Source organism: Palaemon carinicauda, chromosome 28, assembly GCF_036898095.1.
Source record: "Palaemon carinicauda isolate YSFRI2023 chromosome 28, ASM3689809v2, whole genome shotgun sequence".
NCBI lineage: Eukaryota > Metazoa > Arthropoda > Malacostraca > Decapoda > Palaemonidae > Palaemon > Palaemon carinicauda.
Genome location: NC_090752.1, coordinates 83,692,819 through 83,706,235, shown reverse-complemented (window position 1 = coordinate 83,706,235; position 13,417 = coordinate 83,692,819). Strand labels below are relative to the sequence as shown.

Sequence of the window (13,417 nt, the reverse complement as noted above, 5' to 3'; positions counted from 1 at the left end):
CCAACAAGGAAAAATAGCCCAGTGAGGAAAGGAAACAGGGAAAGAAAATAAACTACAAGAGAAGTTATGGACAATTAGAATAAAGCATTTTAAGAACCGCAACAGAATTCAATGAGATCTCTCATATATAAACTATACCACTATGCCACGACGTCTACAGAGAGAGAGAGGAGAGAGAGAGAGAGAGAGAGAGAGAGAGAGAGAGAGAGAGAACGTCACGAGGTCTACAGAGAGAGAAAGAGAGAGAAAGAGGAGAGAGAGAGAGAGAGAGAGAGAGAGAGAGAGAGAGAGAGAGGAGGAGAGAGAGAGAGAGAACGTCACGAGGTCTACAGAGAGAGAGAGAGAGAGAGAGAGAGAGAGAGAGGAGAGAGAGAGAGAGAGAGAAGGCGATGAATTAGCGAACTAAGACAGCTTGCGGGCGTGGACTGGCATAGATAGGCCATATTCAGATCCAAGTAGAAAGTCATGTCTGAGGCCTTTGTTCTGCAGTATACAGGAAACTTCTAGAATGTTGCAAATTCATTTTCAATTTGTGTAATAATAATAATAATAATATATTATCTCACAACTGGCGAAATCTAACCGAGGCCCTTTGCTCCAATACTCCCTCACATTATTATTATCATTATTACTACAAGCCAAGCTACAACCCTAGTTGGAAAAGCAGGATGCTATTAGACCAATGGCTTAAACAAGGAAAAATAGCTCAGTGAGGAAAGCATATAAGGAAATAAAACTATACATGAGAAGTAATGAATAGTTACAATAATTATTTCAAGATCAGTAACGACATTAAAATAAATATTTCATATATAAAGTATAAAAAAAATTCAAATAAAAAGGAAGAGATATAAGATAGTACAGCGTGCCATTGTATACCCTCAAGCAAGAGAACTCTGATCCAAGACAGTGGAAGGCCATGGTACAGAGGCTATGGCACTACCCAAGACTAGAGGGCGGGAAATAAAGGCGGGAAATGGCAGTTTGGGATTCTTCTAGAGATCGTTCGAACACATCGTCTTGTTTCATTAACCGGAACATTGAGGAGAGAGTCAAAGTCAAAGTCAAAAGTCAAAAACCTTTATTCCATCATAAAATGGTTATTCTGTTACATAACAATATACATTATTTACTTAAAATTCACAATAATTGGATTGTAAAAATTTAGGATATATATACATTCAAGTAAAATTTAAAAAATATTGCTTAAGTTTCTTTTTGAATAAATCAGAACTAACATTTATACATTTTCTTATTTCCAGAGGTAGTTTGATCCAGCAAGCTGGGCCCCTTATTGCCATTGAGCGTGAACCCAAATCAGTTCGATAGCTGTCTACAAATAGATTTTCATTCTGTCTGGTTAATGCATTCCTACAATTACCAACTGCAGGAAATGTGTATAGCCAGTTGGGATATTCTTTTCTCAAACTTTTAAAAACAAAAACACAAACATCGTACATACACTTTTCTTTTAATTTTATCCACTTTAATTGCTGGAGGGTTGGGGTGATGTGATCGTGTTTTTTCACCCCAATAACGGCTACTCTACCTGCAAAGTTTTGGATTTTTTTAGCTTTTTCCATATGCATATCATTAGTAGACCCCCATATCTTAATACAGTAGTTTATTGCACTCAAGACCAGACTTTCCACAATAAAAGCTCGAGTAGTATCATCAAAGTAATCTTTTACTCTACTTAAATACATTAGAATGCCACTAACTTTTCTACTCAGCTCGCCAATGTGAGTACTGAATGTCATGTACCTGTCCATGTGTAGACCTAGATTTTTCACATGTTGACTTATCTTTACTTCATCACCATCGCATTTTATTATAATGTCATTTGGAATTTTGCTAATATATTGTGAGCTACCCACAAACATGCACTGTGTTTTGGTGGCATTTAATAATAGCCCTTTTCTTAGAAAATATTTCTTAATTTTGAGCAATATTAGTTCAGCCCTTTTTATCAAGCCATCTAAATTTTCTATTTGATCAGCCAAAATAACTTGGGTGTCATCAGCGTATTGAATTAGCAAGCAGTTTTCTATGTATTTAATCATGTCATTAACGTAGACTAAAAACAGAATTGGACCTAGGACAGATCCCTGTGGGACTCCAAATTCAACCTTTTCAATGCAAGAATTTACGTCTCCTAATCTAACTACCTGACTTCTATCCTTCAAGTAATCCTGAAACCAGAACGTATCAATGTAATGTTCCTTAAGAGATTTACATAATTCATCATGGTTGACACTATCAAATGCCTTTGATAGGTCACATAAAATTAATATGGAAACTTTTTTTCTATCAATATTTTTATAAATTTCATCTGTTAATTTCATCAAAGCTGTTTCTGTTGATAAACCTTTACGGAATCCATGCTGAGTGTTAGAAATCAAATTATTTTTTTCTAGATGTTCCATTAACTGATTACATACAATCTTTTCTATTACTTTCGATATTACGGGAAGGATAGAAACAGGTCTATAATTACCAGGGTCGTCCTTGTCTCATTTCTTGTGAAGAGAGAGAGAGATTTGTCCCAACTAATATATACGATAAACACATATTGTATATCCATATATACACACAACAACAATAAATGCAAGTTTCTAGCCCACTGGAGAGAGAGAGAGAGAGAGAGAGAGAGAGAGAGAGAGAGAGAGAGAGAGAGAGAGAACGAAGTCAAAAGCTAGTAGGAGAGGAGAGAGACGTCAATGGGTGAGGGAAGTTGTTTACAGGGTTCAGTTATAGGCCTATAGGAAAACAAGGTGTCCCATTGTTTTCCTCCTCCTCTCGACGGCTTCTCTATCCTACCTTGATTTCATCAAGGGTGGACACTCCATGATATAACGCATTTTTTTTGTAGAAAATTCTATGTATACACAAGTTTCCCCTTACGTATGTATATACACGCGTATAAAATCATATGTAAAAATAGTATATATATATACATTTTAAAATGGAGATTACAATCTAGTTAGGCCTATAATTCAAAATTGAGTCTCTAATATAATCGGAAATCCTAGAAACATTTCATGATATAAAAAGTTTCTATTTTTACAAGAACACTGTGTTCCCCCCATGATTTTAAACAGCACATATCAATTAATCATAATTAATAATTACTAGTTCATTAAAGTTTCACGATTAAATCTGCAGCGGTTGGTCAAAATAAAAAACAACACGGGTCGCTCTCTGCTTAAGTTACGCACTTTGAAAACAACGTTATCTAAAAGCTTACAGAATCTATCAAGACGTATAAAAACGAAATATCTATTTCACTTACCCTGGCTGCAGGTTTTCACCACAAGAACCAAACACTGGACTGTCAAACACAAACACACTGACTGGGTCGAGTCAGTCAGACGAGTCGGAGACGACAGACCCTCCACAAGGACCCAGCCAGCCCAACATCACTTACACACACTCCCGCCTTCCTCCCCCTATCACGGGACCACCCAGCCAGCAAGGTCCCCCCCCCCCCCCGACCCAACCACCTTCTATTAGTTCGAAGGCAAACCTATTTTAACTGGTTCAATTTTTTTAATTCTTTTGCTCAACCGCGAACGCTTAGCGTTTCTATATATTCCGATTAAGCTTTAGTTTTTTACATTAGTCTTCAATTTCCTTTCGACGATTTTCTCACAAATGCACAAACCTGACTGAATAATATATATATATATATATATATATATATATATATATATATATATATATATATATATATATATATATACTGTATATATATATACTGTATATATAAAAATATATATATATATATATATATATATATATATATATATATATATATACAGTATATATATATATATATATATATATATATATATATATATATATATATATATATATATATATATATATATATATAATATAATTATTTACTCTAACAGGTCCCTTCATTTCAATAAATGGATTCATAATTATTATTATTATTATTATTATTATTATTATTATTATTGTTATTATTATTATTACTAACTAAGCTACAACCATAGTTGAAAAAGCAAGATGCTTTATGCCCAGACGCTACAACAGGGAAAATACCCCAGTAAGGAAAAGAAAAAAGGAAAATAGAATATTTTAAGGGAAACATTAAAATATCTCCTATATATACTATACTTCAACAAAACAAGAGGAAGAGAAATAAGATAGGTTTCTTCTACTTCCTCGTGAGCTACATCATTACTACGAATTTTAATATCAGAGAGAGAGAGAGAGAGAGAGAGAGAGAGAGAGAGAGAGAGAGAGAGAGAGAGCTGGTTTCCAAATTGCAAAAGTAGATGACGTAATAAAAATCTATATAAATGATATTTCAAATGTGTTATTGTATGTGATGGTTATTCTCTCTCTCTCTCTCTCTCTCTCTCTCTCTCTCTCTCTCTCTCTCTCTCTCTCTCTCTCTCTCTCTCTCTAACATTACACCCTTACAAATTAATTTGGATAACAACATCCTTACATCCACCTAAAAGGTTTCTGGCATAAGGCCTCCTTAATCAATAAAAAATCCCATCTGTTGTCCAATAAATCCGATTATTAGAGCATCAATCCCATTAATTTAACAATAAATCCCCTTATATAAAGATAATTATCATTGAGAGAGAGAGAGAGAGAGAGAGAGAGAGAGAGAGAGAGAGAGAGAGAGAGAGAGATAGCTTCACATGACTACCAAGTTTGGTCAAAATCCGTACACTAGTTTTCGTGTTAAGTTGCTCAGGGAGAAAAAAAAAAACACGATGAATCTGGACCAAAATGCCATAAGGCATTGGGGCCTGGGAGACCAATGAATGCTCGTGTCCAGCAGGGGGAAACCACTGCATTGGCAATACGGTGAAAGGTGTTGGACAGCAAAATGGAAGAATGAATATAGAAGGATAAACGTTAAAGGTGTCTAGTTTCAGTTCGTTTTTAAGGTTTAAAGGCTGCTCATGAATGGCAGAGGGAAGGGACAGTGACACAACCCTATCAAGCAGGACAATGCCCTAGAGAATGAACATATACACACATCATCAGCCACCAAGCCCCCTTTCCACCCAATCTAGGACTAAGGAGGGCCAGGCAATGACTGCTGATAACTCAGCAGATAGACCTGTAGGCTCTCCTAAACCCTCCTCCTTAGCTCACAAGAATGGTAAGGTTGCAGCGACCAAAGGAACTAACAAGTTTGATCGGGACTATATATATATATATATATATATATATATATATATATATATATATATATATATATATATATATATATATATATATATATATGCAGAAGAACCACAGGGAAAATAAAAATATGAAATATACGCTTAAGTCCTGACAAGTTTCGTGATACTTCCTCAGAGGACTGATGGAAGTATCACGAAACTAGTCAGGACTTAAACGTATATTTCGTATTTTCATTTTCCCTGTGGTTCTTCTGCATATATATATATATATATATATATATATATATATATATATATATATATATATATATATATATATATATATATATATATACATACATATATATACAGTATATATATATATATATATATATATATATATATATATATATGTAAATAAATAAATATATACATATACAATATATATATACATAATTCATATATATATATATATATATATATATATATAAATAATGCTTAGCTTTGCAATAAATACATTATGTTAAAAACATTAATATCGTTAGATACATGAACTTTGATCCATATAAAATCAAATCCAGTTCACAAGATGAATCTTTGTCAAGGAAGAATGTATACAAGAACAAGTGTAACTTCTTCCATCAGCTTAGTTGATCTTGTAAATCATTCCGTTTAGATTTGGAAAGCTGGAATTCAGTGGGTATTGACTGCCTGTATTTCAATTGCTCTTAATCCAGATGGTTGCCATAACCTACCCATGTACTTATGCTCCACTATTCCAGAGCAAAGGAATATCTCCAAGGGACACAGCATACTAGAAAAAGTCAAACTTATTCCTTTGCAATCATCACCTGACAAAGAAACAGTACAAGTGAATCTTTGTCAAGGAAGAATACATACGAGAACAAGTGTGACTTTTCCTATCTACTGAGTCTCTCTTGTAGATTATTCCCTTTAGATATGGAAAGCTGGAATTCACTGGGTATTGACAGCCTGTATTTCAATTGCTCTTAATCCAGATGGTTGCCATAACCTACTCATGTACTTATACTCCACTATTCCAGTGCAAAGGAATATCTCCAAGGGACACAGCATACTAGAAAAAGTCAAACTTATTCCTTTGCAATCATCACCTGACAAAAAAACAGTACAAGTGAATCTTTGTCAAGGAAGAATGCATACAAGAACAAGTATGACTTCTCCTCTCTACTGAGTCTATCTTGTAGATTATTCCCTTTAGCTATGGATAGCTGGAATTCTCTGGGTATTGACAGCCTGTATATCAATTGTCCTTAATCCAGATGGTTGCCATAGCCTACTCATGTACTTATACTCCACTATTCCAGAGCAAAGGAATATCTCCAAGGGACACAGCATACTAGAAAAAGTCAAACTTATTCCTTCTGCAATCATTACCTGACAAAGAAACAGTACAAGTGAATCTTTGTCAAGGAAGAATGCATACAAGAACAAGTGTGACTTCTCTCTACTAAGTCTATCTTGTAGATTATTCCCTTTAGCTATGGAAAGCTGGAATTCTCTGGGTATTGACAGCCTGTATATCAATTGTCCTTAATCCAGATGGTTGCCATAGCCTACTCATGTACTTATGCTCCACTATTCCAGTGCAAAGGAATATCTCCAAGGGACAGCATACTAGAAAAAGTCAAACTTATTCCTTTGCAATCATCACCTGACAAAGAAACAGTACAAGTTAATCTTTGTCTAGGAAGAATGCATACAAGAACAAGTATGACTTCTCCTCTCTACTGAGTCTATCTTGTAGATTATTCCCTTTAGATTTGGAAAGCTGGAATTCACTGGGTATTGACAGCCTGTATTTCAATTGCTCTTAATCCAGATGGTTGCCATAACCTACCCATGTACTTATACTCCACTATTCCAGAGCAAAGGAATATCTCCAAGGGACACAGCATACTAGAAAAAGTCAAACTTATTCCTTCTGCAATCATTACCTGACAAAGAAACAGTACAAGTGAATCTTTGTCAAGGAAGAATGCATACAAGAACAAGTGTGACTTCTCTCTACTAAGTCTATCTTGTAGATTATTCCCTTTAGCTATGGAAAGCTGGAATTCTCTGGGTATTGACAGCCTGTATATCAATTGTCCTTAATCCAGATGGTTGCCATAGCCTACTCATGTACTTATGCTCCACTATTCCAGTGCAAAGGAATATCTCCAAGGGACAGCATACTAGAAAAAGTCAAACTTATTCCTTTGCAATCATCACCTGACAAAGAAACAGTACAAGTTAATCTTTGTCTAGGAAGAATGCATACAAGAACAAGTGTGACTTCTCCTCTCTACTGAGTCTATCTTGTAGATTATTCCCTTTAGCTATGGAAAGCTGGAGTTCACTGGGTATTGACCGACTGCATTTCAATTGCTCTTAATCCAGATGGTTGCCATAACCTATATATGTACTTATGCTCCACTATTCCAGAGCAAAGGAATATCTCCAAGGGACACAGCATACTAGAAAAAGTCAAACTTATTCCTTTGCAATCATCACCTGACAAAGAAACAGTACAGGTGAATCTTTGTCAAGGAAGAATGCATACAAGAACAAGTATGACTTCTCCTCTCTACTGAGTCTATCTTGTAGATTATTCCCTTTAGCTATGGATAGCTGGAATTCTCTGGGTATTGACAGCCTGTATATCAATTGCTCTTAATCCAGATGGTTGCCATAACCTACCCATGTACTTATGCTCCACTATTCCAGAGCAAAGGAATATCTCCAAGGGACACAGCATACTAGAAAAAGTCAAACTTATTCCTTCTGCAATCATTACCTGACAAAAAAACAGTACAAGTGAATCTTTGTCAAGGAAGAATGCATACAAGAACAAGTGTGACTTCTCCTCTCTACTAAGTCTATCTTGTAGATTATTCCCTTTAGCTATGGATAGCTGGAATTCTCTGGGTATTGACAGCCTGTATATCAATTGTCCTTAATCCAGATGGTTGCCATAGCCTACTCATGTACTTATACTCCACTATTCCAGAGCAAAGGAATATCTCCAAGGGACACAGCATACTAGAAAAAGTCAAACTTATTCCTTCTGCAATTATTACCTGACAAAGAAACAGTACAAGTGAATCTTTGTCAAGGAAGAATGCATACAAGAACAAGTGTGACTTCTCCTCTCTACTAAGTCTATCTTGTAGATTATTCCCTTTAGCTATGGAAAGCTGGAATTCTCTGGGTATTGACAGCCTGTATATCAATTGTCCTTAATCCCGATGGTTGCCATAGCCTACTCATGTACTTATGCTCCACTATTCCAGTGCAAAGGAATATCTCCAAGGGACAGCATACTAAAAAAAGTCAAACTTATTCCTTCTGCAATCATTACCTGACAAAGAAACAGTACAAGTGAATCTTTGTCATGGAAGAATGCATACAAGAACAAGTGTGACTTCTCCTCTCTACTAAGTCTATCTTGTAGATTATTCCCTTTAGCTATGGAAAGCTGGAATTCTCTGGGTATTGACAGCCTGTATATCAATTGTCCTTAATCCAGATGGTTGCCATAGCCTACTCATGTACTTATGCTCCACTATTCCAGTGCAAAGGAATATCTCCAAGGGACAGCATACTAGAAAAAGTCAAACTTATTCCTTTGCAATCATCACCTGACAAAGAAACAGTAAAAGTTAATCTTTGTCTAGGAAGAATGCATACAAGAACAAGTGTGACTTCTCCTCTCTACTGAGTCTATCTTGTAGATTATTCCCTTTAGCTATGGAAAGCTGGAGTTCACTGGGTATTGACCGACTGCATTTCAATTGCTCTTAATCCAGATGGTTGCAATAACCTATATATGTACTTATGCTCCACTATTCCAGAGCAAAGGAATATCTCCAAGGGACACAGCATACTAGAAAAAGTCAAACTTATTCCTTTGCAATCATCACCTGACAAAGAAACAGTACAAGTGAATCTTTGTCAAGGAAGAATACATACAAGAACAAGTGTGACTTCTCCTATCTACTGAGTCTATCTTGTAGATTATTCCCTTTAGATATGGAAAGCTGGAATTCACTGGGTATTGACAGCCTGTATTTCAATTGCTCTTAATCCAGATGGTTGCCATAACCTACTCATGTACTTATACTCCACTATTCCAGTGCAAAGGAATATCTCCAAGGGACACAGCATACTAGAAAAAGTCAAACTTGTTTCTTCTGCAATCATCACCTGACAAAAAAACAGTACAAGTGAATCTTTGTCAAGGAAGAATGCATACAAGAACAAGTATGACTTCTCCTCTCTACTGAGTCTATCTTGTAGATTATTCCCTTTAGATTTGGAAAGCTGGAATTCACTGGGTATTGACAGCCTGTATTTCAATTGCTCTTAATCCAGATGGTTGCCATAACCTACCCATGTACTTATACTCCACTATTCCAGAGCAAAGGAATATCTCCAAGGGACACAGCATACTAGAAAAAGTCAAACTTATTCCTTCTGCAATCATTACCTGACAAAGAAACAGTACAAGTGAATCTTTGTCAAGGAAGAATGCATACAAGAACAAGTGTGACTTCTCCTCTCTACTAAGTCTATCTTGTAGATTATTCCCTTTAGCTATGGAAAGCTGGAATTCTCTGGGTATTGACAGCCTGTATATCAATTGTCCTTAATCCAGATGGTTGCCATAGCCTACTCATGTACTTATGCTCCACTATTCCAGAGCAAAGGAATATCTCCAAGGGACAGCATACTAGAAAAAGTCAAACTTATTCCTTTGCAATCATCACCTGACAAAGAAACAGTACAAGTGAATCTTTGTCTAGGAAGAATGCATACAAGAACAAGTGTGACTTCTCCTCTCTACTGAGTCTATCTTGTAGATTATTCCCTTTAGCTATGGAAAGCTGGAGTTCACTGGGTATTGACCGACTGCATTTCAATTGCTCTTAATCCAGATGGTTGCCATAACCTACATATGTACTTATGCTCCACTATTCCAGAGCAAAGGAATATCTACAAGGGACACAGCATACTAGAAAAAGTCAAACTTATTCCTTTGCAATCATCACCTGACAAAGAAACAGTACAAGTGAATCTTTGTCAAGGAAGAATGCATACAAGAATAAGTGTGACTTCTCCTCTCTACTGAGTCTATCTTGTAGATTATTCCCTTTAGCTATGGAAAGCTGGAGTTCACTGGGTATTGACCGACTGCATTTCAATTGCTCTTAATCCAGATGGTTGCCATAACCTACATATGTACTTATGCTCCACTATTCCAGAGCAAAGGAATATCTCCAAGGGACAGCATACTAGAAAAAGTCACTTATTCCTTTGCAATAATCACCTGACAAAGAAACAGTACAAGTGAATCTTTGTCAAGGAAGAATGCATACAAGAACAAGTGTGACTTTTCCTATCTACTGAGTCTCTCTTGTAGATTATTCCCTTTAGCTATGGAAAGCTGGAGTTCACTGGGTATTGACCGACTGCATTTCAATTGCTCTTAATCCAGATGGTTGCCATAACCTACATATGTACTTATGCTCCACTATTCCAGAGCAAAGGAATATCTACAAGGGACACAGCATACTAGAAAAAGTCAAACTTATTCCTTTGCAATCATCACCTGACAAAGAAACAGTATAAGTGAATCTTTGTCAAGGAAGAATACATACGAGAACAAGTGTGACTTCTCCTATCTACTGAGTCTCTCTTGTAGATTATTCCCTTTAGATATGGAAAGCTGGAATTCTCTGGGTATTGACAGCCTGTATATCAATTGTCCTTAATCCAGATGGTTGCCATAGCCTACTCATGTACTTATGCTCCACTATTCCAGTGCAAAGGAATATCTCCAAGGGACAGCATACTAGAAAAAGTCAAACTTATTCCTTTGCAATCATCACCTGACAAAGAAACAGTACAAGTTAATCTTTGTCTAGGAAGAATGCATACAAGAACAAGTGTGACTTCTCCTCTCTACTGAGTCTATCTTGTAGATTATTCCCTTTAGCTATGGAAAGCTGGAGTTCACTGGGTATTGACCGACTGCATTTCAATTGCTCTTAATCCAGATGGTTGCCATAACCTATATATGTACTTATGCTCCACTATTCCAGAGCAAAGGAATATCTCCAAGGGACACAGCATACTAGAAAAAGTCAAACTTATTCCTTTGCAATCATCACCTGACAAAGAAACAGTACAAGTGAATCTTTGTCAAGGAAGAATGCATACAAGAACAAGTATGACTTCTCCTCTCTACTGAGTCTATCTTGTAGATTATTCCCTTTAGCTATGGATAGCTGGAATTCTCTGGGTATTGACAGCCTGTATATCAATTGTCCTTAATCCAGATGGTTGCCATAGCCTACTCATGTACTTATACTCCACTATTCCAGAGCAAAGGAATATCTCCAAGGGACACAGCATACTAGAAAAAGTCAAACTTATTCCTTCTGCAATTATTACCTGACAAAAAAACAGTACAAGTGAATCTTTGTCAAGGAAGAATGCATACAAGAACAAGTGTGACTTCTCCTCTCTACTGAGTCTATCTTGTAGATTATTCCCTTTAGATTTGGAAAGCTGGAATTCACTGGGTATTGACAGCCTGTATTTCAATTGCTCTTAATCCAGATGGTTGCCATAACCTACCCATGTACTTATACTCCACTATTCCAGAGCAAAGGAATATCTCCAAGGGACACAGCATAATAGAAAAAGTCAAACTTATTCCTTCTTCAATCATTACCTGACAAAGAAACAGTACAAGTGAATCTTTGTCAAGGAAGAATGCATACAAGAACAAGTGTGACTTTTCCTCTCTACTAAGTCTATCTTGTAGATTATTCCCTTTAGCTATGGAAAGCTGGAATTCTCTGGGTATTGACAGCCTGTATATCAATTGTCCTTAATCCAGATGGTTGCCATAGCCTACTCATGTACTTATGCTCCACTATTCCAGTGCAAAGGAATATCTCCAAGGGACAGCATACTAGAAAAAGTCAAACTTATTCCTTTGCAATCATCACCTGACAAAGAAACAGTACAAGTTAATCTTTGTCTAGGAAGAATGCATACAAGAACAAGTGTGACTTCTCCTCTCTACTGAGTCTATCTTGTAGATTATTCCCTTTAGCTATGGAAAGCTGGAGTTCACTGGGTATTGACCGACTGCATTTCAATTGCTCTTAATCCAGATGGTTGCCATAACCTATATATGTACTTATGCTCCACTATTCCAGAGCAAAGGAATATCTCCAAGGGACACAGCATACTAGAAAAAGTCAAACTTATTCCTTTGCAATCATCACCTGACAAAGAAACAGTACAAGTGAATCTTTGTCAAGGAAGAATACATACAAGAACAAGTGTGACTTCTCCTATCTACTGAGTCTATCTTGTAGATTATTCCCTTTAGATATGGAAAGCTGGAATTCACTGGGTATTGACAGCCTGTATTTCAATTGCTCTTAATCCAGATGGTTGCCATAACCTACTCATGTACTTATACTCCACTATTCCAGTGCAAAGGAATATCTCCAAGGGACACAGCATACTAGAAAAAGTCAAACTTATTCCTTCTGCAATCATTACCTGACAAAGAAACAGTACAAGTGAATCTTTGTCAAGGAAGAATGCATACAAGAACAAGTGTGACTTCTCCTCTCTACTAAGTCTATCTTGTAGATTATTCCCTTTAAATATGGAAAGCTGGAATTCACTGGGTATTGACAGCCTGTATTTCAATTGCTCTTAATCCAGATGGTTGCCATAACCTACTCATGTACTTATGCTCCACTATTCCAGAGCAAAGGAATATCTCCAAGGGACACAGCATACTAGAAAAAGTCAAACTTATTCCTTTGCAATCATCACCTGACAAAAAAACAGTACAAGTGAATCTTTGTCAAGGAAGAATGCATACAAGAACAAGTATGACTTCTCCTCTCTACTGAGTCTATCTTGTAGATTATTCCCTTTAGATTTGGAAAGCTGGAATTCACTGGGTATTGACAGCCTGTATTTCAATTGCTCTTAATCCAGATGGTTGCCATAACCTACCCATGTACTTATACTCCACTATTCCAGAGCAAAGGAATATCTCCAAGGGACACAGCATACTAGAAAAAGTCAAACTTATTCCTTCTGCAATCATTACCTGACAAAGAAACAGTACAAGTGAATCTTTGTCAAGGAAGAATGCATACAAGAACAAGTGTGACTTCTCCTCTCTACTAAGTCTATCT

The 13,417-nt window shown here is 36.3% G+C and overlaps 1 protein-coding gene across 1 annotated transcript in view; it reads left to right on the top strand.

Annotated features, from left to right (window-relative positions):
* Positions 1-12,768, top strand: part of LOC137621907 (zinc finger BED domain-containing protein 5-like) — an 18,897-nt gene extending 6,129 nt beyond the window's left edge. The window contains exon 2 of the mRNA XM_068352411.1: positions 12,695-12,768. Coding sequence (XP_068208512.1) covers positions 12,695-12,768 — 74 coding nt within the window. The remainder of the gene's footprint in view (positions 1-12,694) is intronic.
* The last annotated feature ends 649 nt before the right edge of the window (positions 12,769-13,417 follow it).